Source organism: Fundulus heteroclitus, chromosome 10 (genome assembly GCF_011125445.2).
Source record: "Fundulus heteroclitus isolate FHET01 chromosome 10, MU-UCD_Fhet_4.1, whole genome shotgun sequence".
Lineage (NCBI taxonomy): Eukaryota > Metazoa > Chordata > Actinopteri > Cyprinodontiformes > Fundulidae > Fundulus > Fundulus heteroclitus.
In genome coordinates this window covers 23,730,857-23,757,100 of record NC_046370.1, presented here as the reverse complement: position 1 = coordinate 23,757,100, position 26,244 = coordinate 23,730,857, and the positions used below count along the sequence as shown (strand labels likewise).

General features: G+C 43.1%; 1 protein-coding gene across 1 annotated transcript in view; it reads left to right on the top strand.

The window, feature by feature from the left end:
* Positions 1 to 26,244, top strand: part of LOC105939594 (glutamate receptor, ionotropic, delta 1a) — a 332,951-nt gene that overhangs the window by 276,003 nt on the left and 30,704 nt on the right. Inside the window, exons 11-13 of the mRNA XM_036142376.1 lie at positions 3,904 to 4,042; positions 19,364 to 19,559; positions 24,120 to 24,286. Of these exons, the coding sequence (XP_035998269.1) occupies positions 3,904 to 4,042; positions 19,364 to 19,559; positions 24,120 to 24,286 (502 nt within the window). The remainder of the gene's footprint in view (positions 1 to 3,903; positions 4,043 to 19,363; positions 19,560 to 24,119; positions 24,287 to 26,244) is intronic.

Below are 26,244 nucleotides of genomic sequence, written 5' to 3'. Positions count from 1 at the left end.
AATTCAGTCCATGCAAGCCTCCTCTTGGGAAGTTTCCATTTAGTCCATACCCCCTGAGATCCTAGCTCTATCATGTTTGCCTTTCTCTGCTCTTTCTCTGGGTTCCTTACCTCTGCCAGTATCATAGTTATTTTTTCCATTGGGTTGGCTTTCCCCCGTCTTTGGGTGTGGGCCATTCCCAGTCCCTGCCTACCTGTGTATGAAACAGCAATGATATCCTTAAGTTTGACGTTTCCTTCTGCCTTAGCTATTAAGTCTGTGGCCTACCACTTTCGTCCTTATCTTGTTTTTATTCCTGCGTCCCTGTTCTTGGCATTTCTTGAATCCCTAAAGGTCATAACAACCCTATCTTTATCTATTTGGAACTCTTCCACAAGGGATGAGAAGGGTCGTTGTAACACCCCTGATCTGATGTACAGTCCAACAGATGTGAATTTTTGAGGAGTCCCCAATCACCTCCTGACATATTTTTTAGAATTATTTATTGTCATGGGGTGTTAGGGAACAATGTGTACAGTTTTTTTTTTATATATTTATATATACAGAGATTAAAGCATGCATGCAGATAGGAGTTGATCTTGCACTTCACATGTTCAACTACAGTAAGTAGGAATTCACACGCTGTCATCGTCCACAACAATCTGGGAAGCAAGGCGTGCTGGTATAGGAATGCTTTGAATTGTGTTGGTTTTTGAGCAAATTAACAAAGCTAACTGCTCCTGAGCAAGTCCTTCAGTTTTTCAATTTAGACATTAACACGGCCTCACAACGGACAACGGACCATATTATACCTCCAAAACCTCAGAATTTTTTTTCATGGCCCCTTTAAGTTATTGATTTCTCTCTTTCTTCTGTTTGGTTGTTTTCTTGTTTAGGGGCCAGCCCATGTCCTTTGTTTTCCCAAATTATTTTCATGCAAAGTTGTATGTCACCTCCATGAGAGCCCTTAATATAGATTCAAGGATTGTATCCAGATCATTGTCAAACCAGGCCCACTCCTTGGTATCAGCCATCCAAGGTCACCTGATCACCTCCCACTCGTGGTCTCAGCTATCAGAGGGGGATCGTGGCAATGCTCCCTTATGTTCTGAGTAACTCAGGCTCTAAGAAATCCCTATCTACTATGGGATGCTTCCTGACAGACAATTTGTCTGAGCGCTGCCCCTGTGTCTCCCCTTCCTACACCTGATCGGGGCCTGACGTATTTTGATGCCCCTTAAATTCTTGCGGATTTTACCACAGGACCACCTTATCTCTAGTACCTTTCCAGCTATGGTGCATCCCCCCCTCCCCATGTCTCTCAGGAGACTTGGGGTATTTCTCATTTGTAGTTCCTGTAGCTTGCTTGGTGCCCTCTTGTGAGTGCTGTGTATGGGTCTTTCCTGGAGGTCATCTGTCTCTCCAGCATCACCAATCTTTCTCAGTTATCATCCAGCCTTTCCTAGAAGTAACTGGATTTCCAGAGATTCAGGAATTATTTACATCAAAAGATGCATCTCTTTTGGTCATCTGCCATGACCACAGCCATCAGCCAGGAGTTGTCATCAGATTCAGCAATCATCTAGTATATTATAGGTATTAAGAGTAGTCTTGCTTCACAGGTTTGACTGTCCTACAAGTAAGTCAAGGTTTTTCATGTCAAAGATACCAAATAATTCAGATGGAAGCAGATGTTTTAGTGAACAATCGGTGCATTAATTTTAAATCTGAACATGTAACTGCTATGCTAGGTCACCTTACCAAATATTTTATGGTATAGGTTAAAAAAATATTTGTTGACAGTTTTCTCGCTATTGACACTCACTAAGTAATAGGGTGGCATTAAACCTATGATTACTTCATCCATCCATCCATCCATCCATCCATCCATCCATCCATCCATCCATCCATCCATCCATCCATCCATCCATCCATCCATCCATCCATCCATCCATCTTCATAAAACAACAGGAAAAAAATAAAGTTTGTTAACGTCTGTAAATGTCAATTTCATTTAAGATATTGAATTATTTTCCATCCATCCATATTCTTCCGCTTATCTGGGGTCGAGTCACCGGGGTAGCAGCCTTAGTATGGAGGCCCAGACGTCCCTCTCCCCGGCCACTTGGGTCAGCTCCTCCAGGGGAACCCCAAGGCGTTCCCAGGCCAGCTGAGAAACATAGTCCCTCCAGCGTGTCCTGGGTCTTCCCCTGGGCCTCCTCCCGGTGGGACGTTCCAGGAACACCTCACCAGGGAGGCGTCCAGGAGGCATCCTAACAAGATGTCCAAGCCACCTCAACTGGCTTCTCTTGACGTGAAGAAGCAGCGGCTCTACTCTGAGTCCCCTCTGAATGACCAAGCATATCTTCATATCTCTAAGGGAGAGCCCAGACACACTACGGCGAAAACTCATTTTGGCCGCTAGTATCTGCAATTTTGTTTTTTCGGTTATGACCCAAATCTCATGACCATAGATGAGGGTGGAAAGTAGGTCGACCGGTAAGTTGAGAGCTTGGCTTTTTGACTCAGCTTTCTCTGACCACAACAGACCAGTACAACGCCCCCTTCACTGCAGACGCTGCACCAATCTGTTTATTGATCTCCCATTCCATCTCTCCGTCATTCGTGAACAAGACCCCGAGATACTTAAACTCTTCCATTTGGGCAGGACATCTTCACCAACCCGGCGATTGCACGCTACTCCTTTCTGGCTCATTCCTTCTTATGAAACTTATATTTTTTATTAAAAAAAAATAAAATCAAGAAGACTAAATTGGTAGTTTTTACTAGATTCAATGTTTTAGCATTTTTCCAAAGATCCTAGTTAAATGACAGCTGGCTGTAACTTAAAAAAAGTTATAGTTTTCAATAAACTTTTTAAAGGCTTTTACTTAATATGGATATTATTGTTCCATTCAAATGTCACAATTTTGTGAAAACCCTTTTTAGTTGACACAGTTAGTCAACAGTGAAAAAAACATTAGACAGATTAAAAAATATAGTTTGACACAGAGACAGTTCTCTTGCATTTAAGTGCAGAAGAGATGACAGTTTCTCCATGTCATAAATCTCTTCCATTATTTCCATTCATTGTTTTATATTCAATATCTCCTTTTTTTTTGGCCAGTTCAATGAGATGACCTCCTTCACAGCCACTATTACTACTTTAAAAATAAAGACGTTTTAAATGTTTTAGAGATATATAGATGATATTTTAATCATGTCTTCTGGAGTTGGACACAGATATAAGATCTGGAGTTGTCTGCAAACTTTATACTTATACTTACTTACCATTATTATGTCAACAATATTTTTTTAATTCATCACATGACCAAAAGCCATGCTACTTATTGGCATTAACATGGCCACATTCTCTAATCGTTTTTAATACCCAGATTAAATTTTTTTAAGCTGAAGTGTCCCCACACAAACAGAGATCAGCTCAGCAACAGACCAACAGGCAGAAATAAACCACAGGTTTGGAGACTAATGCCTGAGTTGGAAAACACACACACGCACACACACACACACACACACACACACACACACACACACACACACACACACACACACACACACACACACACACACACACACACACACACACACACACACACATCTTCCAGCAGATACTCACAGATGCATCCATTATGGTCTGGCAGATTGCCTGGGAAACCTTTCAAACTAACGGCAGCGATTAGACACCAGCTCTCTGCTTGCAGTGATAAGGCGCCACTCTCTGTTCTAGGCAGCGGCTGACCTTTGAGGTCACTGAGAGGTCGCTGGTCTTGTACCTGTGGCTCGTTTTCCTGAATACCTGTGTCATCTTACACTTGATGCTCAGCATGTCCTCACTCTGAAATCTCTCACAAACGCCCATGTTTAGGTTCTGACTGGTGACCCGTGTCATGTGTTTTTCTGCAGGAGGTGACGGTGTGGTCGGCTCAGTGGCGCTGAGGATAGTCATGGGCAGCTGGTGGCTCTTCACACTCATCGTGTGTTCATCGTACACCGCCAACTTGGCAGCGTACCTCACAGTGTCACGCATGGACCATGCCATACGGTACCTCACATGCACTTATGAACACAAATATGCATGTTAATGTTTTAATGAATGGCTCAACCTGATGGGAACAGCATCATGTGCCGCAGGTTTCTGTCTGCAACAGACATGGAAACATATCGCTATTTAGATTTAAATGCACAAACATCTGACTTTTTGTTGGAATTTTCCATCTTCAAGTGACACATTTCGTGTTAATTTTTAAAGGTCTTTATTATTCACAAAAGCAGATCTCAAATAGTAAACAGTGACCATTTACAGTGAATGGAGGTTCTCTATTTTCTGCCTGAGAGATCAAAGATCAAAGAGAAGTGAAAGCTGCTTGGTGAAAGTTATACAGAAACCTTTATTGGTTTCATGATATTTTGCTCTGTAGAGGGATAAATACACAACTCTCTGTCAGGATGCAGTTCTCCTGCTGCACCATGGACAGTTCCGGAGCCTTCCACTACCTTCTCTCCCCTGCTTCACTCCATGCTGGATCAGTTTCACCAGCTGCAATAATCAAGTCTGGACTCATTCCACCTGTTCAACCTCCTACATAAACTCCTCTCATTTCTGCTCTCACTGCTGGTTCGTCAACGTCCTTCCCACGTCTGCTTATGCCTCACGTCTCCCAGCGTCCTTCGTCCCACATCGTGTGCTCCCATCTCCAGCCAGCCTCGTCTCTGCCTTCCTGCCTGCGTTCCCTCAAGTCCCCCGGCTTCGGCTCCACTACGTTCTCCTGCTCCAGCCACGGTCAACATCACTCTGCTGCCATCTGGTACAGTCTACTGGTTACCTTTCCACCACTCATCTCCTTCAATAAAACTCTTAAAACGAAGCTCTGTGTGTGGCTGAATTCAGGCTCAGTAATCAGTACCTGACAGTACGAACCAGCCAGAATGAGCCTGTCGCCCACACAGAGTCCAGTTCCTGCCTCCCATCTGAGCTCCTTGGCTGAAACCATGTTCCTGGATCTGAGGAAGCTTCTGGACACTTTACCCACCGTTGACCCGCCCTGGGTGCGGGTTGACACGGCGGAGAGCCTGTGGAACCTTTATAAGGATCAAACCACTGTGTTGTCTGTACTTGGAATCACTGGGCTAGCGGAGGAGATCGAGTGGATTAAGCAGGCTGCCTACGCCCAGATTCTCCACAGACCACCCCCAACCAGACCTCCGTTGGCCAGCCTGTCCGCCGCTGCTGCAGCTCCTGCCTCGGCTGTCTCCGCCGCTGCTGCAGCACCTGTCTCAGCTGTCTCTGCCGCTGCTGCAGCACCTGCCTCGGTTGTCTCCGCCGCTGCTGCAGCACCTGTCTCAGCTGTCTCCGCCGCTGCTGCAGCTCCTGCCTCGGCTGTTCCCGCCGCTCCAGCAACTGTTGCCACTACTGTCTCTGCTGCTGCTCCCGATGCCCCACCGTCAGCAGCAGTCTCTACATCGCTGCCCGGCCCCTCCCGGCGCAGACGCCGGACGCGGCGCCCCAAGATTTCTCCCGAGGCCAAGCCTGACATCTCCGCTGAAGCTGCACCAACTGCAGCCGACGTTACCTCCTTTCCCCCGGTGAGTCGGCCGAGTGCAGATGCCACCGTTCAGTGGAGTCTGGCTAGAGCACCCCGCATTCATGAAGATCAGCTGTGGGACTTTTTCTACGGGGACAGGGACGACCTTCTCCCATGTTGGTCCGCCCCTGACGAAACTCCCACAGCCTACGAGGCCGGGGTGCACACCGCCTCACCAACCACCGCAGAGGTTCCCACCGCACACGCCACGGCCCAAGCCTACGTGGGTGTGCGCGCATCCGCCGAAAGCTCCGCTCTGCCGGCCGCCGAAAGCTCCACTCTGCCGGCTATAGTTGAGGCTCCTGCTTCGCTGGTCACGCTGGGAGTTCCCGCTGCGCACGCCACGGCCAAAGCCTGCGTGGGTGCGCACATCTTGCCGCCGCCACCCAACGTGAGAAAGGACCCGCCGGCCGACGAGAGAGAAGCCCCGCCGGCCTACGAGGGAGAAGCCCCGCCGGCCTACGAGAGAGAAGCCCCGCCGGCCGACGAGAGAGAAGCCCCGCCGGCCGACGAGAGAGAAGCCCCGCCGGCCGACGAGAGAGAAGCCCCGCCGGCCGACGAGAGAAAAGCCCCGCCGGCCGACGAGAGAAAAGCCCCGCCGGCCGACGAGAGAAAAGCCCGAGGCCTCCGATGGTGCTGCTGTGCCTCAGCCCGAGGCCTCCGATGGTGCTGCTGTGCCTCAGCCCGAGGCCTCCGATGGTGCTGCTGTGCCTCAGCCCGAGGCCTCCGATGGTGCTGCTGTGCCTCAGCCCGAGGCCTCCGATGGTGCTGCTGTGCCTCAGCCCGAGGCCTCCGTGGGTGCACACATCTCGCCGCTGCCGGTCTTCACTGACTTCCCGCTGGCTGACGAGAGAAAAGAGCCGCCGGCCGTCGAGAGAAAAGACCACCCTCAAGCTGAAGTCCTGCAGTCCCGCGAGGGGGTCCCGGTGGACCCGCTTCCTCCCTACGCTCCCGAGTCCAGCGAGGCGGTCCTGGTGGACCCGCCTCCACTCTACGCTCCCGAGTCCAGCGAGGCGGTCCAGGTGGACCCGCCTCCACTCTACGCTCCCGAGTCCAGCGAGGCGGTCCAGGTGGACCCGCCTCCAGTCTACGCTCCCGAGTCCAGCGAGGCGGTCCAGGTGGACCCGCCTCCAGTCTACGCTCCCGAGTCCAGCGAGGCGGTCCAGGTGGACCCGCCTCCAGTCTACGCTCCCGAGTCCAGCGAGGGGGTCCAGGGGGACCCGCCTCCGGTCAAGCCTCCAGAGTCCTCCGAGGGGGTCCAGGGGGACCCGCCTCCGGTCAAGCCTCCAGAGTCCTCCGAGGCGGTCCAGGGGGACCCGCCTCCGGTCAAGCCTCCAGAGTCCTCCGAGGCGGTCCAGGGGGACCCGCCTCCGGTCAAGCCTCCAGAGTCCTCCGAGGCGGTCCAGGGGGACCCGCCTCCGGTCAAGCCTCCAGAGTCCTCCGAGGTGGTCCAGGGGGACCCGCCTCCAGTGCCAGCTCTCCAGTCCAGAGAGGTGGTCCAGGGGGACCCGCCTCCAGTGCCAGCTCTCCAGTCCAGAGAGGTGGTCCAGGGGAACTCGCCTCCAGCCAAGGCTCCAAGGTCCTGTGAGGCGGTCCAAGAGGTCCACTGCCAGCTACCTGAGATCCTCCTGCCTCTCTGCCAGCTGACCCAGCCACGACGAGGTCGCCCACCGCGACGCCCGCCTCTGTTCCAGCCTCGCCGGGGCCGCCTTCCGCGACGACCACCACCAAAGACCCTGCCGTTTCGCCGCCCGATGACTGCGCCTCGCCGGGGTCGCCCACCGCGACGCCCGCCGCCTGAGTCTCTACTGCTCTGCCGCCGGCTGACCCTGCCTCGCCGCCTGCCGCGCCCAGGCCGTCCTCCACGGAGCCTGCCGAGGACTCTCCTGCTCCGCCGCCTGCCGCGCCCAGGTCGTCCTCCACAGAGCCTGCCGAGAACTCTGCTGCTTTGCCGCCTGCCGCGCCCAGGCCGTCCTCCACGGAGCCTGCCGAGGACTCTGCTGCTTTGCCGCCTGCCGCGCCCAGGCCGTCCTCCACGGAGCCTGCCGAGGACTCTGCTGCTCCGTCGCCTGCCGCGCCCAGGACGTCCTCCGTTGCTCCCAAGCCGCCGTTCAAGAGGCGTTGCTCCCAAGCCGCCGTTCAAGAGGCGTTGCTCCCAAGCCGCCGTTCAAGAGGCGTTGCTCCCAAGCCGCCGTTCAAGAGGCGTTGCTCCCAAGCCGCCGTTCAAGAGGCGTTGCTCCCAAGCCGCCGTTCAAGAGGCGTTGCTCCCAAGCCGCCGTTCTCAAGTTCCCCGAGTTCCACCGCGCTTCAAGAAGTTTTTGAGTTTGAGTTTCAGCGCGCTTCAAGAAGTTTTTGAGTTTGAGTTTCAGCGCGCTTCAAGAAGTTTTTGAGTTTGAGTTTCAGCGCGCTTCAAGAAGTTTTTGAGTTTGAGTTTCAGCGCGCTTCAAGATGTTTCTGTTCTCCCAGCACCTTTTGTTGGAGTCTGACCCCCCGTCCTGTCCTCCCTCCGCCCACCCGGGATGGGTGTTCCTGTTTTTGAACTGGTGTTTTGTTTAGGCCGCCTGGGATTCGGCCTTGAGGGGGGGGTGATGTCAGGATGCAGTTCTCCTGCTGCACCATGGACAGTTCCGGAGCCTTCCACTACCTTCTCTCCCCTGCTTCACTCCATGCTGGATCAGTTTCACCTGCTGCAATAATCAAGTCTGGACTCATTCCACCTGTTCAACCTCCTACATAAACTCCTCTCATTTCTGCTCTCACTGCTGGTTCGTCAACGTCCTTCCCACGTCTGCTTATGCCTCACGTCTCCCAGCGTCCTTCGTCCCACATCGTGTGCTCCCATCTCCAGCCAGCCTCGTCTCTGCCTTCCTGCCTGCGTTCCCTCAAGTCCCCCGGCTTCGGCTCCACTACGTTCTCCTGCTCCAGCCACGGTCAACATCACTCTGCTGCCATCTGGTACAGTCTACTGGTTACCTTTCCACCACTCATCTCCTTCAATAAAACTCTTAAAACGAAGCTCTGTGTGTGGCTGAATTCAGGCTCAGTAATCAGTACCTGACACTCTCTTTCAATATTTCTTTGGAAAACGTTGTTTTCATTAGATCAATTTCTGAGATTTGCTCTTTAACATTTTTTAGACCTATATTGACTATCTTTTTGACAACATATTTATAACAGATAACCAATCACACAGCAAAAAATTGCATTTACAGCTTGGCTGTTATGTGAGAAAAAAAAGCTAAAATGTAGCATAGTACACAGTTTGTGTTAACAGGGAACACATCAGTGTTCATGATGTGAGCATCTTTGACATCTCATTGAATTACTTTAAAGCTTACATTTTCAGTATGCTTCCAATAAATAATTAACTAACTTTAGTAACTATGCTGACAACATGATGCCACTTTAAATTAGCTGACACTAGCAGCAATGCTAACAGCATATTTTGTGCAAACATCAAGAACAATGACATTAACTTTACCTAACACACTAACATTAGCTAGCATGCTAACATTGGCAAACATGGTACTAGTTGTGAAAATTAGCACTGATACTAATGTTAATAATTGATTTAAAAAAAAAACTGACTGCATATGGATAGTGTAATTAAGTAATGTGATTTGTAATAAATGCATTAAAAAGTGGATTTTAGAGAATGTTTATGTTTTGTTTTGCTTTGTTTCTTGGGTGTAAGTTTTTGCATTTTTCCCTGTTGTCAAGCCTTGTATAGCACACATACATATAGCAGAGATATTGAAAGAAGTATCTGCATCCAGTAAACCCCTGATGGAAATCTCCCATTCACAGAACAAAAGTGTAAGGCTCTGTCTCTCTGTCTCCAGCTCATAATGACATTTGGAACATCATTATCAAAGCCTGACATTTCTGCTTCATCAAAACTGTAAAATTGAGGGTAAATAGCAGCCTTATGAAATGTCAGAAAACACTAAAGTTATTGAACTGCTGTGAAAATTCTCATAAAAAGAAAATTAAAAAAGATCATTTCAGGGAATGAGTTTGATGATGTGATCTGCAGATCTGGAGACATGGCAGAACATGCCTGAAATGCTAAAGGAGCATACGATTATGGTATGAAGGCGGCTTGTTAAGCATCATCGTTATCTATCAAGTATCTTGTTTGAGATTATTCTTAGATAAAAGCCGATATGAGAGAGGGTTGGATTCACCTGATGAGGTTCGAATCAAATATTTTGAGTTGGGCTTTTGGGTCTGGTACAAAGGTGAAAGCTATAGAACAGAATGTTCTATAGCTGTTTAAAATAAGTCTCTTTTCAGTCATACATTTTAACCCATAATAAAAAGGTCAGATGGATACTGCTCAAAAGGATTATTTCATAATTAAACTCCTAATACGGAAAAACAATGTGAAAGAAATCCTGCTCTTAAAGATAATTTATTCATAAATTAATCATACCGATTAAAGTGGAACAAAATATTTTAACAGAGTGAACCTGCCAGCCTGTGTGAGTAGCAAATTGGAAGAAACATTTTTATTTCTTTTAACTACCATCATTAGAGGTTTTCATCTACTCATCAAATTAATTTTGGTCTGATAATAATTTCCAAGGTAGGACCACTATACAACATGAATGCACAAAATTTAATTTCTGATTCACACAAGTATAAAATTAATGGGTCAAAGGATGAAAATAATTTATGTAGTAAGACTAATTGGTTAATTTTCAACACTTGCAAGTTCCAAAGGAACACAGAGAAAATCTAGAAATCTGACCTGATAAACCACTTGGAAACGACGGTCAGATATTTTAAGGTAAGTTTAAAGAGCTATGTAAGTAGATGTTTTTCAGATATTTCACCTCTTTGTAATGGTCTGGAGGAAGATAGAAATCCAGAGAGACAACCCAGAAACCAATCAGGCTTGATAAAGCCATGAACTGGACACTGCTGTAACACCAGTGCCGACGTCCACAGTGCAGGCAGCTTTACTCCCCCATGGCCTGAGAGGATGCTGACTAAGAAAGAAGCCTAACCTTAAAATTTGGCATCTTCAGGTTAGCCTGAAATAAGCAGCTGCTGCCATGGACGACCTAAAGGCCTTCTCGATAAAGGTCTGACGGTCAGACAGAGTAAAGATTGAGCTGTATAGATTTATTGAGGATGCCTATGTTCGAAGGTGTCGAGATAAGACTTTCAAAACTAATAACACCATACCAACTGTTCGCATCGTGGTGGCACCATCATGCAGTGGGTCTTTTTTAATGAAATGGCCTTCTCATAAGCCAAGTCTATGTCAGGAAAACAACCCGTTGAAATTAACTCTACCAACTCTGCCTAGAACTGATCAAATATCCAGAAAGAGAGACTTGTTGTTGAAGTGTGTGGTTGAAGTGTCTTTTATCCCAGGGCCAGTTATTCAAATATTGGTGGCAGTGTCTGTATTTGTTCATTCTGTGGGTAGTAGTATTATGACTTTTTGGATTATACACAACTGGGTTGGGCCTAAACTGACAAACGTTGCAGCTGTATGGTGTGCAGTGAACATAATCATTTGACAAGGTTCCCTCTCTGAACCGTAGGGATGTAGCCCTTCACCTCTTTGATTCAGGTTTTTACTGAAGACTTTCTCATGTCATCTCAAAGTATATTTAATAACTATTGCAATAACTTTACATATATGACTTTCCCAGAACTTGTCCTGGGGAAAAAAATTAAAAAGTAGACAGGAAGCAGGGCTTTTACTGGCTTCTTAGGCTGATGTCTTTCTTTGGTTGGTCTTGGTACCAGAACACTGGTTTCAGTACTGATGGTAGTTTTCTGAAAGTTTGGGTGGATGATTAAAATGTGGATGAAATGGTTCCCAGAAAAACATCAATTTCCTCCAGTCTGAGTAAAAACAGCCACCTGTTGTCTTTTTGAAGGTAAAAGTCTTCTTTTGCTGTTATGTTTCTAAGGAAAATATTGCAATACATAAAACCCGAGGAGCCGATGATTTGTTTTATAGATCTGAGAAATAAAATGAAGGAACCTTCAAACAAAACAATCTTAATCCTGCATCCCTAGATAAGAATTTTTTTTCATAGAGTTAGTGTTTTGAAGATGTAATTGTATAGTGTGAAAGATTCTCTTGGTGGTAATTATAAAGCAGGATATTAGATAGGAGACAAAAGTTCTGTAAAACATGTAAGGCTGATCTTTTGAAGAGTGATCATACAATATGAAACCTGCTGTGTTGAACCTTAGAAACTTAGGGGGAGCTACAGGTGGCCGAAAATTGAGAAGAAGTGGACTGTGTTTTTTTCTGTACTGTTAGAAAGCAAAGAAGTCATTTTTTATCTTAAATATAATCTGTCTTGAAAAAAACACTTCCATTTTGGCAAGTTGGTCACTCTCTAATATCACAATGTCATGTTTGGTTTGTGTTAGGACCCAAATGCAGACAAAACCAGAGGTGGAGAGTCGAGGAACATTTGATGATAAATAATAAGATGACACCAAGGGAACTGGTATGGGGGGAAAACATTTAAGAATACAAAGCAATGAACATTGTAACGGAATACCTGACAAAAGAACTGAAGGATCCAGAGGAGAACAATGATCAACAGTGATCTTAAATCTACAGGGAAGTGTGGGGAATGACATTGGGAACTGCTGTGTTAATCAGTTAATGACGTGGAGCCGCTGAGGCAGAACAGATGAAGGTAGACTTAGGGAGGGAGACCACGGGGAAAGGTCAAAACAAAAATAATTCAAAATGTACAAAAACAGAACACAAAAGCAAACAAAAACAAAACAAAAAAACTGAAACATTGAACAAATATGGCAACGGTTAGAGATCACAATGAGCACAGAAATGAACAAGATATGACAAGACCTAAAGAACATAATAAAACAAGAAAATGACATCCAATGATAATGACGCACAGATTTATTTTTTGCAAAAGAAGCAGGGAGGCTCCATTTAAAATAAACCTACCGAGGGGGAACTAGTAGCTTTAATGATTTGTGTTCTATATATATATATACCCACTGGAAAGGAACAACAATGCAGAAGTTTTCTGAATTCAGCCAGAAAATAAATAAATCTTGTAAAAAGTAAATATTTAAAGCATCAATTGTTGATTTTGACCTTAAAGTTTGTATTGCACAGATTTTTATAGAGACCATTATTCGAGTAAGCTGATACACCATATCTCTCTGCTGCCAAAATACCTCAGAAGGAAACATCCTGGAGCATAGAGGACCCTCTTAGATGTTCTGAAGAGTTCTTAATCATCCAGATAAATGCAACAATATTTAGCAATGAAGTACAGTTCTAAAAGGCTTTTTAATCCGAAGTAAACTTCTTGTGGTAATAGCTATCTTTGCTTTTGTTCTGCACAGTAATATAAAATAATGAGAACTATTACTACTACTTTGTTCAGAATAAAAACTACTGTTTTACTGTCAGGATCCAAATGAAAAGTAGCCAAACAGAGCAACCTCTTCATCTAACAGCTTTTATGTCCCTGCAGATGAATGTAGTTGATGACCTTCATCCCAGCGCGCTGGCTGAAGCTCATTGACTGAATGAGCTCAGTTGGATGGTAATTGAATGTTCCAGAAGCACAGATAATCAGGAGTTCTGCTGTATTAAAAGCACACTGCCTCCGACCTGATCACAGGGTCGGAGCTGCTGTTTGAGCAAACATGGCTCAGTTTAAGCAGTTTGGCTGTTATCTTCGGCAGAGAAATCCCAACTTTTACAAGTTTCCAGTTACTGCAGCTTTAGATGTGTCCCGTATATTTGACCCATTGACAAGAGAAGTTCCAATGAGCAGATTTTTGTTAGCCTTGAAAAACCAAACTTCAATATATTTGCCTCACAATGTTGCTTCATCTGAAAAATAATTGAAATCTAATAGTTATATAAAAACTTAAAAAAAAAAAACATTGCATGTCCTTTAAATGTTTCAAAGCGTACGATAAACATCATACGTACAACTCAAACCAGATATCTTAAGACAAGTCTTTTGCCTTAATGTTCGATATTAAGTCAGAATTAACTTTACCTGTTTCAAATCAGTTAGGATTACCAAAATTATTTCTATTGAGTAAATATCAGAAGGAAAGAGATCATTGTTTAGAAAAAGTTTTGTTTTTTAAAATAGGGTTGAACATAGACACACGCACAACTTCCATATGCCTGAATGTGCCAGGTTCATCTGTCTAAACAATTGAAAGTACAAACATTATGGGAATATTCAATAATTGAATCATCCTGTTCAGGGATGAGAAACGTTCTGTACCCCAGTTTTGTACCTAACAATTGGTTGTAATGACCAATCAAGGTATCTGGTAAATACCTGGTCCTAGCTCCTAGTAAAATCTTAATATACACTGTAGTTTTTTAAAATAATGAGATAATTTCTTGTGGCAGAAAAAAATCTTCCCCTTTTGGGGTGGGTTTAAGCTGTCAGTCAGCTGTGTATGTTGTCTAAAGAATGAAGATCTGCAAACTATCCCTGTAGTAACAGTAGCCAGGACTAAAGTTGATGAATGGTATATAAATGGTATGATGAAGTGACCAAAATTGGAAACTACAAAGGAAAAATCTTGAGTATTTCTTTCAAAACAAAACAAATTGTGTTTTAATCTAACTACTAACATGCACACAAATTCATCAATCACCTTTTAAATACCATAATCGAGCAGGACGAGATGGTGTTAGTAGCATTTCTTAGATTTAAATTCAAAATAAATATTTGTAATCTCCATTTGAAGTTAAAATATATTTTCAGCTCAAAAGAGAGAAAGTCGTTTTAATATAATAAATTCATGCATATAATTTCTTAGCTCAGCAGTAGCAGTTACCTTATTTCTTAAAGCTTTAGTCTTTTCATTTAAAATGTATATAATTGTATATATATATATATATATATATATATATATATATATATATATATATATATATATACTTCACTATAAGACAATCTCTAGGCTATCATGGTCTTATTACTGAGGGACAGTGTGAGCTTTCTCAGTGTTATTATTTTGAGGCAGCTTATTAACAAAGAGGACATTAGCTCTGGGATTCCTTAAAAGACTGTATTTGAAATATTTCCAGTGTAACAACCCAGGCCATGTTTTGCATCAGAAACTCTAAAAGAATCAAACTTCAGTGGTGTGAACCATGTCAAGTGTCCACGAGTGTCTGCGTGCCAGCTCGGCGACACATCAAATGTAGCATTTTATTTCTCCCCTGTTGTCTTCTTTACCCTGATAAACTGGCAGTGGTGAAACATCAGAGTCTGCTTATCTCTTGATTCACGCATCATTGGCTCTGCAGCTTTCTTTACAGTCCAGAAGGAGACAGAAACACTCCCCACAGCTTCACTCAACCACAGGGTCAGGGCAACTGAAAGCTGCTCAATATTCATGACTGAACTACATGGCTCGGCTCAGAGCCGTGATTAGCTGATTTGAAGTCAGGTCTCTGGTGCTGCTGCAGGTGCTGAAAGAGAATCGTTTATCCTGGGGGACTGAAGTCTTTCCAAGTCTAAAAGGTTTTCAAAGCAACCGGTTCTCTGTTGTCCAGGACAGCGTGTAGTATAGAAACCCTCTCGAGTGCATTTTAAGTTAAAATCAGGAAGCGGCAGAGCAAACGCTGGATCAGAAACTGGTCTGAAATGTCAAATCATAGGGACAGTCCACACATCAAGGGTTTTCCATCCTCTTTAATTCTGAGATTATCCAATGATGACTGAAGTGCATCATTTCTTTTTTAGAATTGCTCAGAAAAACATTTTAGATGGGCTTTTTAGTTCACGGGTTTAATTTTCATTCTATTTAAATTGATTAAACTTTTATTAAAACAAAAAAAAATTCTGGATGAAACCGTCAAGTTAGATGAGCCAACATACATAATCTAACAAAATGTCCTCAGAAAAGGCATTATTATCTTCGGCTATTTTAAGATGATGAATGTTCCTTCTCCATGAACAGTACAAAAAGATTATTGAACATGCAATGCAGATTATGAAAGAAGTAGAAATCCTCAACGTCCATTTTAGAGACCCATTAGAGACTTTGTGAAGATGTCATTTTTTTTTCTCTTATGCATCCATTCATGATTCATGGTTTTCAAAATATCCAAAAAGACAGGCCGTGAGTTAAGTTTGTCCTGCCTCTTAATATTGATGTTTCTTCTTTTAACATTCTGTGGAGTAAGACAGTAAGAAATTAGCCATTTGAGATTTACACTTGGTCTTTTTTTCCCCCTCCCTAGACATAAAAGCAGAAATCTTTGCATTAATTAGCGTTTTAGTCTGGTATAAGGATGTATGAAAGCTCTGAGAGTAATGTCTTATCAGTCATTTCCTTTGAACTACTCCCTTTAGGGGGCGCTACAGTGGCTAATCTGCTTCCACTCTCTTCTGTCCACATCATTCTTCTCCTTCCCACCATCCCCCTATAAATCCTCCTTGAGTACAGCAAGGAATCTGCTCTGAGCCTTTCCTCTGTTCGTCCTCCCTGCCAGCTCCAGCATCCTTTGTATGGCATATCTAGGATCCCTCCTCTCAACACATACAAACTTTATCTGCCTCATCTGGACACAGCCACTGCAAACACAGTTTGTTGGATATAAAACAACAGTTTACCGCTGGATGTCGCTTTCATTCTAAAATATTATTTATTTGGACCTTACCGAAAATAGTTGTGGACCCTCTAGTGACTTTGCAACTTGCACATGTCAGCTGATCAGAGCTCTTCTGAGTGCATCTGTACACATGTATCTGTCCTGTTTTTATGTTTTAATTTGTCCTTTGATTGCGCTTGTGTTCTGTGCCATAGCAGCTAAACGTTAGAGAACCATTTAGCCTGGTAGATAAATGCCGTTAAGAAGCTGGAAATGAAATGACTTTTAATTAACGACGATATTACCTGCTGGGACCTGCAGAACCGCTTCGTCTCTCATCACAGTCACCAAACAACGCTGACATTAGCAGCTGATTAACAGCATTACATCTGACTGCTGAGTTAAGGGTTATTTGAGGGCAGTGTAGAATAATACAATTTTAGATCTTGTGCTTTTGCACAAGATCTAATAGTCTTTGGATAGTCCTCTATGTGCCGGCATTAAAGCTGTGAATTGGAAAACTACTAGTTTACACTACCACAGCAACTGATGGTAATTAAGGAGACTGTCAGCATCGCCATGCCTTCACGAGGAGTACCACTTATACCGTCTCCATCCGTTCAGTCAACATCAGAGGGAAGAAGTCCGAAAAGGTTGTTCGGAAAATTATTTTTCTCTGTTCTGCATTCTACTTTGGATTTGTATATATATTCTAAAACTGCAAGCATCGTTGTTGGCATAGTCTATTATCGTTACATGGGAAAATTTTAGAGAAGAAACTGCTTCATGAAGCCCGAAAAACACAGCAGGTAGTTTGAATCATGGGTGGGTTGTAAGACACTATCCCATACCCTGACCAACTCCCTGAGCACTGCCCAATCCTTCAATGGAAAAGCTGGAGTGTATGGCACAACTGAACCTACCAAGACATGTCCATCCACCTACACTAACGAGACAAAGAGAGGATTAATTAGAGAAGCAGTGGTAACTCTGGAGGAGCTAGTGAAATCCAAGTCTGTCAATTGGATGGACAATTGTTAGTTGTGCGGTCAACAAATGTTACCGTTTTGGTAGTAGGGCAAAAAGAAAGCAAAAAAGCCATTTAGGGAACACAGCAAACCTAAGCAGAAGGTGGGCTGGTCAGATTGCAAATAACTGATGACATGACCTACTTGTTGAAACACGGTGGGTAGCTGGTAAGTTGATGGGAAGATGGGTCTGAACACAGGACGGTCCTGGAAGAAACCAGCATTATATTGGGATGCAAAAACTGAACATGGTTAGAAAAATAAAATAAAGTACAAGTACGATAGTGTTGCTGTCAGTAGTTTTCAAGTCATTTAAAGTTTTTTTTGACACAACTTTAGGATTGTAAAGCACCAGAGCTTAAAACAAAAATAAACACCAAGCTAAGCCTTAAGGGAAGTCACGACTCAGAGCAGACTTTTGTCTCAGTTAAACTGACTGCGTTTTCGGAAGTGAAGGACTAACCTGGTTACTATTTTTAATTTCTTAGCGCTTTGAGAGAGAGAGAGAGAGAGAGAGAGAGAGAGAGAGAGAGAGAGAGAGAGAGAGAGAGAGAGAGAGAGAGAGAGAGAGAGAGAGAGAGAGAGAGAGAGAGAGAGAGAGAGAGAGAGAGAGAATGTTTCTTTGGGGGAAGAAAAAAATGTCTTTCTCAAGCTTGAATGCTCAACTACATTTCTGCCAGAGCCTCACAGCTCAGGTGCATCATCATTTGTCTGCTGTGTGTATAAAGAATGTTATCTCTCTTTTTATATCTGTCCTGTGACGCACATCTCGATCCGCCGCTGCCTCTTCTCTTCCGACTTTCAAATCCAAGCTGACATTTTCATCAGCGAATCCCCGTCGCTCTGTGAATGACGAGGCATTCTGGAGCACAGCGTTGTCCTGCGGAGCACAGCAGCGAGCGCTCGGATAGCGGTGTGCACGTGCTGCAGACTCATCATCTGCCTACTCGGACAGAGGAGACACCTCTCCTCCTGGACTGACAAACCTTTTGCCAAATGAAGCATGCATGGAGAATTCTTCATTCCCCCAAGTTGATGTATTTATTATCTGCCAGAGCTGGGTGTGATTTGCTGATGAGTCTCCTATTGGGTCATGTAATGGAATCGGAAGCAGGATGTTTAACGTTCCTCAGAAATAACGTACGTTACTCAAGCAACATAAACTATACCATTAGTCAACACGACAACTGCTCAGTACTAGAATTACGGAAGCTGTACACATCCACACACAGATGCATGCACAAACCTGTGGGCTGAGGTCAGAGCTTTCTGACGGCTACTCCTAAACATTTACTTGGTTGTCCTTATTCCGCTTTCTAACTAAGTTGCTTGCGGTCGCTGTCCACTTGGAAGACCCATTTGTGCTTGAACTTTACCTTCCTGGCTGAAGACTTACAATGCTGCGCTTTCCTCATGATGCCATCCACTCCCTCAGGCAGAAAAAAAAAACCTTGCACAACATGAACCTGCATGAGCAACACTTCACAGCAACACTGGGAGCTTCTTCTCATCCTTGGAGGCTTCTCTCTTTTTTTTCTTACAAATGTAGATTTGGTCCTTTTAGGCTCATCACATCTCAGGACATGACTGAAAATTCTTTGTACCTGTGTGGTAAGCTGTAATTTGTTTTTATTTTTTTTATTTAGCTTTCGGACAAATTCTGGGCCATGAAGAAAGTAAACAGTTTGTATATAAATATCTGTTTTTATAAATATAGATTTCTTTAATTAAGCTTTTTAATAGTGATGAATTCTGTTGGATTACACGTATATAATCCTTGTATAATTTTCATATTTAACATCTTTAAAAAAGTTGTTCATTAACTTTTAGGCTTGCTTTGTTTCTGTCTTTTCCTGTTTTTCCTATTCTCTTTGTGTTTCTTTCTTCCTTACAGCTTGTTTAGGCCAATATTCCTATAGTATACCATCCTTTCACTACATGTTTTTGTTCTTTAAAGGCAGGATTATAGCAAATTAAATTAATATATTTTTTACGACTTTTCATGCATCACCAGGGGTACCAAAAATATGCACGGTGCTGTGCCCCATTAACTTTTGAAAAGAAAATAGCCTCCAGTAAAATTGAAACAGTAATTGGGAAAACAAACCTCGTCAGGTCTCTATTAACGACGACACTGTTTGTTCTGTGCCTTGCAGATCATTCCAGGACTTGGCGAGGCAGATCGACGTGGACTACGGCACGGTGAGAGACTCCGCTGTCTATGACTACTTCAGGAATAAAGGAACCAACCCTCTGGAGCAGGACAACACGTACGCAGAGCTGTGGAGAACCATCAGCAAGAACGACGGCATGGACTACTCTGTGTCCAGCCCGTCAGAAGGCATTCGCAAGGTTTGTGTTATCCCCTGAAGTAAGGGGTCTAAAATTGCTGCGTTTAAAAAAAAAAAATAAAACAAACACATTAGGGACATCTTCAGGAGTACAATAAAATTTCAGATTGATGCCACTTTTTTCCTGTATGCTACAGCAAAAAAGTGTTTTTTATCATCGGTTTTAATTAGTTCATCCATCCATCTGTTATCTTGGGGTCGGTGGGGTGTGTGTGTGAGGGGGTGGGTGGTTGGCTAGAGGCGGGGCACACCCTAGACAGGTCTATAACAGGGTAAGACAGAGACACACGGGACAAACAAGCATGCACACACACACACACACAGTCACTCGTAAGCACAATTTGCATGGGTAAACCCAGGACCTTCTTTGCTACTGTCCAGCCCTTAGTTGGTTTGGTGATAAGTAATTGTTTAACATATTCATGAGGGTCTTTATAACCGTAGACGCAGGAGTGGACAAGTCATTTAGATCTGAATCTTTCTCCACTTCTTCAATTATTTTTGCCTTCCATAGGGAGGTACATAGTGGTGCAATTATTCTCAACCACAATGGCTTCCTGCTTGCCGCTCATCCATGAAGGGCAGATTTATGAAGTCTGCAAATTATCTGGTCCGTTGGACAGACTATCCCACCTGTGCTTTGAATCTGTGCAGCTCCTCCAGAGTTAAAATGACCCTCTTTTCATAGTAATGGTCTCTTTGCCCAGCCTGTCACTTTAAGTGGACAGCCATGTCTTGGTCGATTTGAGTTTGTGCTATACTCGTTACATTTTCAGGTCCTCTATGAGATTATCACAGGGCTATTGTTCTTTTTTTTTTAAAAAACTTAACCCTGCTTTACACCTCTTTGGAACTTTTCCCCTGACTGGCGTGCTGTGCTATCTGGTCTTCTTGATGATGTGGTTGCACTACAGTAATGTTCTCTAACAAATCTCTGATGCCACTGTGCAACAACAGCGCCATCTGCTGTTTGAGCTGCACCTGCAGTCAGGTGTGTGTGTAGCAAGGGATTCTGGGTAATCCTCAGACCAACGGCTCCACTGCATTAACAGGACAAAGCTATCCATGTCTGTGGAGGAATAATGTTAACAAACTCCTGAAAGAGTATAAACTTAATGTAACTGTATCTTTTCTTCGATAGTTGTGTCTTCATATTATTTTCGCTATGGTTTCAGCTTGTCTTTTTTACGTCTCTGTATTTTATGGCTAACTAAAGGTAACGCATGTCATCTTTTCAGAGAAAAGGCGCGCTGTCTACGGATAGTGAATCGTTTTTTTTTTTTTCTTTGTTTCGACCACAGCAATGTGCCAGACTAAAAATGTTTTAAACTGTTGTTATGTATTATATACCTTTCAAAATTTGGCAAGGCTGACCAATGTCTTTACCTAAAAAATATGATTGTTATAAAAAGTAAAGGGGATTCTGGGTAAACTTAAGAGCAATGGATTCAGTGCATTAAGAGAGAGAACAATAAAAGCAACTATTTAGACTTATTTTGTTGAGGTTTTCTTAGGATGGGGGCGAGTGGATGGGATTGTGTGTAATAGTTCCAATTTATATTTATGGAAAACCATGTATCACTTTCTGTTCACATCACAATTATGTACTAGCTTTTGTCTGATTGACACATGCAAACCAAATAAGGTACAACAAAGTTTGTTCTTGAATTAAATCAAAGTAAATTGAGCAGAATTTCGGTAAACCACTGTTATGAATGTCAAAAGTAATTAATGTCAGTGTAGTTTCCCTTGAAAAAAGAATTTTCATTGCTCCCATTAAAACCTCTGCTGGATCAAAGCGTAAAATGTCCCGTTAGATTAGCCATGAATTAATCTGTCAGTTACAGACAGTTGATTTTCACTTCGAGGCAGGCAGCCTGTTTATGAAAAACAGCCTTCTGAGTCTGAGGGGGGGGGGGGGGGGGGAAAGAACCCTTCCATTGTTATAAATGTGTGAAAACATATCCAGCCAAATTATCATCAGTAGTCATTTAGAACACGCACAATCTCGTTTCAGTCACAACAGGCAAACACACACACTCATCTGTTTATCTATTACTTAATTGCTAGCGCAGTTGAACAATGCACCAATTAGTTAGGCAACATCCCATGTGTGTGTATGTGTGTGTGAAAGGAGGGCCAGTGCCCCGCTGCTGTGCATTATTATGCTCGTAGATCTCCCAAAAAGCTGATGACAAATTAGTTTGGGAGACAAATCGGCTTTGAACGCATCCATTATTCAGCCGTTTGCATGATAAACCTCCCCGAGGATCCGCTGACGTTTTCGCCCCCGAACCATTCCGCACACAGACAGCCTTTCATCTGTTTTACAGGCAGGGTTGACGGCTCCAGTCCTGGTACTCGATTCGGATACATTTTATATGAGCTGAAGAACCTAAACAGTTAGAAACATACTAACAAATACTCAACGTCGTTTTTTTTTAAATAAACAGTGTCCATGTTTGCTTATAAAGAAAAAAAAAAAAAAACATGTTTGGATTTGTAGAAAGTGAACACACGTGAAATGAAATCAACTATGGCTTTCGACAAAAGGGTCAGAGGAAATAAAGTCATGTGAATAAATGTAGTCCTGCAGTTATCTCACTGCTTTTAAAGCTATCTTTTAGTAGCAATGGCTCCCACTAGTGGTTTTCTGTCTGACTTCATCAGTTTGCCACATTGCAGAAGAACATCGTCCACTCTTCTTTTCAAATTTTCTTCATTTGGTTAGAGTTTGTCTGCATTTGTTTCTACAAAGCTCACCGACAGTTCCAGCGCAGCATTTTCATCAAGTTTGCATCTGGACTTTGACAGTCCAGATCCAGATTCCCTTTTTTTTTTTTTACAGTCTTTCTGTTCTAGAATAGGGCAGAGTTTGGGGTTATTGCCCCGATGATAACCCAGTTTGGACCAAGATCAAGTTGTCAGACAGATGATTACACATTTAGCTCTAAACTACTTGACTTCATAGTGCAACTAATGACTGCAAGGTCCTGTGGCTACATTACAGGCCCAAACCATCCACCCACCACCACTGTACTAATTGTGCCTATATGCTGTTTGCTTTTCTCCAAACACGGTGCTCCGCATAGTTTTTCCTTAAACAAGAGCCGATGTGCCAAAAGGCTAGGGCTCATAGTTTATTTTTAGTGCACGTTTTAAACTGTTGTTTTTCATAGTTTTCCTTCCATCGTTTAAAAACAACTTTTACTTCTGCTAAGCGGCGCTCCTCTTTAGCAGCCCCAGTGTGTCTTCGAGGTCTCTCGTTCGGCTGCAAAACCGTACACAATGATGAGGCACGAAGCCAACAGCAGCAGCTCCGTGCCGCACATCAGAGAGACCGAAACGGCAGCTGATCCAAAAAAAAACATTTCCCGGTGTAACTCTGCAGAGAGCACAATGGACCGAACAATGTGCATTCGTTCACGCAGGTCAAAACGGTGCAGGCAGATGCTCCTGTAGCAGCTCTGCTGATGCAGTGAAAACACCCACGTCCTCATCCACTTAAACCCTGCCGCTGCTTCTGCTGCCGCTGCCGAGTGCTATTGTCACCTCGTCGTTACCCATCACCTCGGACAGGCCGCCTCTGCAGCACAGCACAGACAAAGCCTTCTATTCTCGTCAACAGGATCACATGTCAGCATGTTCTTGACACTGTAACAGAACCAAATCTGTTAAACATCAGCTTCTGGCTCATTGTGGTAGAAAAGAGACTAACGCTAGACTTATCGACCTGTGACGGGGGAACGACCAGATGCGGAGCAAAATAACACAATAGATGATTATATTGATAGTGCTGTCTGGACTTTACATCCATCGGTCATTATCATTAGTATTTGATTTATTTTGAGTGTTTAATTAATGGAAATATATGATAATGGTGCACATAAGCTTTGTTGTGTAATTATTACATCCTACAAACCAAACACATCAAATAACTCATTAAGAGTGAGTGGATGGAAACTTCTGATACCACACCCTCTGCTCTGATGAACAGTTTGGAGAACAAAAGTAAATTGATAAAGATATTTTTGAGAGGCTGATAAATTACAATGAGTTGCTGTTAAAGCTATCCATGCTAAGAAAGAAGCCTCATCAGGGTGCTTTAGTGTTCATACTGAAAATGATAATCAGGCTAAAAAAAAAAAGAAGGAAAAAACATCCTGGTCTGGGTTATGATGGAGGCTTCTTACTTCAGGGTTCAAATCATGAAGCTTAAAACTGTCACTAATCTTTAGATGTGGCTTTGTCAGATCAAGCCATTGGCAGGCTTTTTTCTCATAATGATTGTTGATGTGTAAACTGCTTCTTCACAAACAAACTGAAGCATGTCTAACAAGGTTTTCGATTCGTTTTGGCAATGAAACTTGTTTTTAGGGAAGGACGAGTTGATGTTGATTGAGATTGCTTCATTTGAAATAATGTGTTTAACTAAACATGAGGTTTCTGTCATTATGAAGGTCGTTCCTTTTTCTGCACTGTAAGGTCCAGGGTGTCTGGGCCAAATGCTGCCACATTTCAGTTTCTGAGCATCGTGTGTTCCCTCCTGTGCCGCCCATAGGCAAAGAAGAGTCCCTACGCCTTCCTGTGGGACATGGCGGTGCTGGAGTATGCGGCGCTGACAGATGATGACTGCACCGTCACCGTTTCAGGAAACAGCATGAGCAGCAAAGGCTACGGCATCGCCATGCAGCATGGCAGCCCCTACAGAGACCTCTTTTCTCAGAAGTAAGTGAGCACAAGATAGTCATAAGGAGATCATTGAGGAAGACGGAAAGTCTCTCTGGACTACCTGAGAAATTAATTTCATATATACAGATGTAAAAATGATTATAATATAGCAAAATGTGGGGAAAGAGAAGGAACTGAGAAAATACCTTGGTCTCAATCAGGCTTAGGTTTATTAATTTATTTAGATTTTTTACTAGTAAATATTTGCACTATTTTTTTTAAACCTGCTGTTGTGCAAAGAAATTGACAGTGACACTTCATTAATTTATAGATTCTGATTTGTTTAAGAACTATTATTACATTTTCTTTCCTACTTTTTGCATGAATAGAAATCATAGTGACTTGGTCAGGAACAGTCCAAAGTTACAGAGCTGTTCAGCTCTATGTTAAAGTTTTTTTTAAACCACAAAAAACATAACTGTACCTTATCTTTAGATATTATTATTATTATTATTATTATTATTATTATTTTTTACCTCCAAACAACAATTTATACTTTTCCACATAAACAACAGCTTTGTCTAATGTTCTATATACTTGAATCATTTAGCAGTTAATTTTAACTATACAGAATTGTCCCAATCTTTGTTTATATGTAGAGCAGAAAGGTAGAGAGAGCAGAGAGGGAGCTGTCTGCATAAGAGCTTTGCAGTTAAAACAGATTCCACTAATATTTCCAAACAAAGACAACATGATTGCAAGTGTGATATTTTAAACTGAAATAAGTGACGAGCGCAGCTAGTTTACTTACCATTACAAGAAGCAGTTTCTCCCAACATCGTCTGATCCATTATGTTGGGTGAAATACAGAATTGGACTCTTTTTATCACATAAAACAGAGAAACTTTGCTGTAATATATTCAGCCTCCTGTCGTCATTCCCTGTCCTATCAGCCAAAATGAACTGCCATTATCTGTCCACAGAAAATGTACTTTCTTTTTAAATAGCTTCTCACACCTTCTTCATTTTCAACACCTGACTGCCTTCCCCAAATCAAGTGAAAATTATATCACTGGTCTGTGCTCCAATTAAATAAAGAAATGGTTGTGTTTTTCACGTGGTAATTGGGAAAATGAGTATTACAAAGGTAAAAGGTCAACCAAGAGTCACAGAGCCCCTAGTGGTCACAAAACAGATAGCAAATTAAATCTGTCTTTTTTTGTGTGTGTGTGTGTGTGTGTGTGTGTGTGTGTCTTGAAGAGTTTTGTGGCACAAACTAAAATGTTGGTAGCACAAAAGGGCACAGAACACAACTTAATATATTGAGTTTGGTTATGTAAAGGGGGCTTGCAGACTTTTATTATTTGTAAAATGATAGATGGACAAACCAGCATAAGCCTAGAACACATTTCTAGGCTTATGCTGAGAAAAAAAAAAAAAAAAAAAAGAACACATTTCTTGCAACATTTTTGTCAGACTTGAAGAACATGGGTGCCAACTTCGGTGATTCAGTGATCAGACGAAAGATCTGGCTGATCACTGGTCAGATGAAAAGTTACCTGCTACCTTAAAGATTTATTTATTTTTAAACTCCCCTGAAGAGAACACAAACATAAATTCTTATCCAATGGTTTCCAATCCTCCGTTGTTTTATGCATATTGTAGATGTGAGGAACATGGCTTTTCCATTGCATCTAGTAATGCTGAACCAGAAAAAAAGATGTTAGAGTGAAAGAGCAGCAAACGCACTGTGAGTTAAACCACCCTGTGGTTTTATTTTTATATGTGGATCTCCGTTTCTGGCAAACCTGTGAACTAAATGGCAGGGGTTTGTGTCACTCAGAGGGTTTCGCTGAGATCTAGATAACTGAATGTGAATCTCCTGCTGATAAGGAGCTGGAGTATAGTTGCTTTAATGGGCCAGGAAAACAAAGAAGATGATGGAGGTTGAAGGCTTTCACCTCCCTCTAATCCACATTGTTGACCTTAAGACTTTATCTTCCTGAAAATCCTCT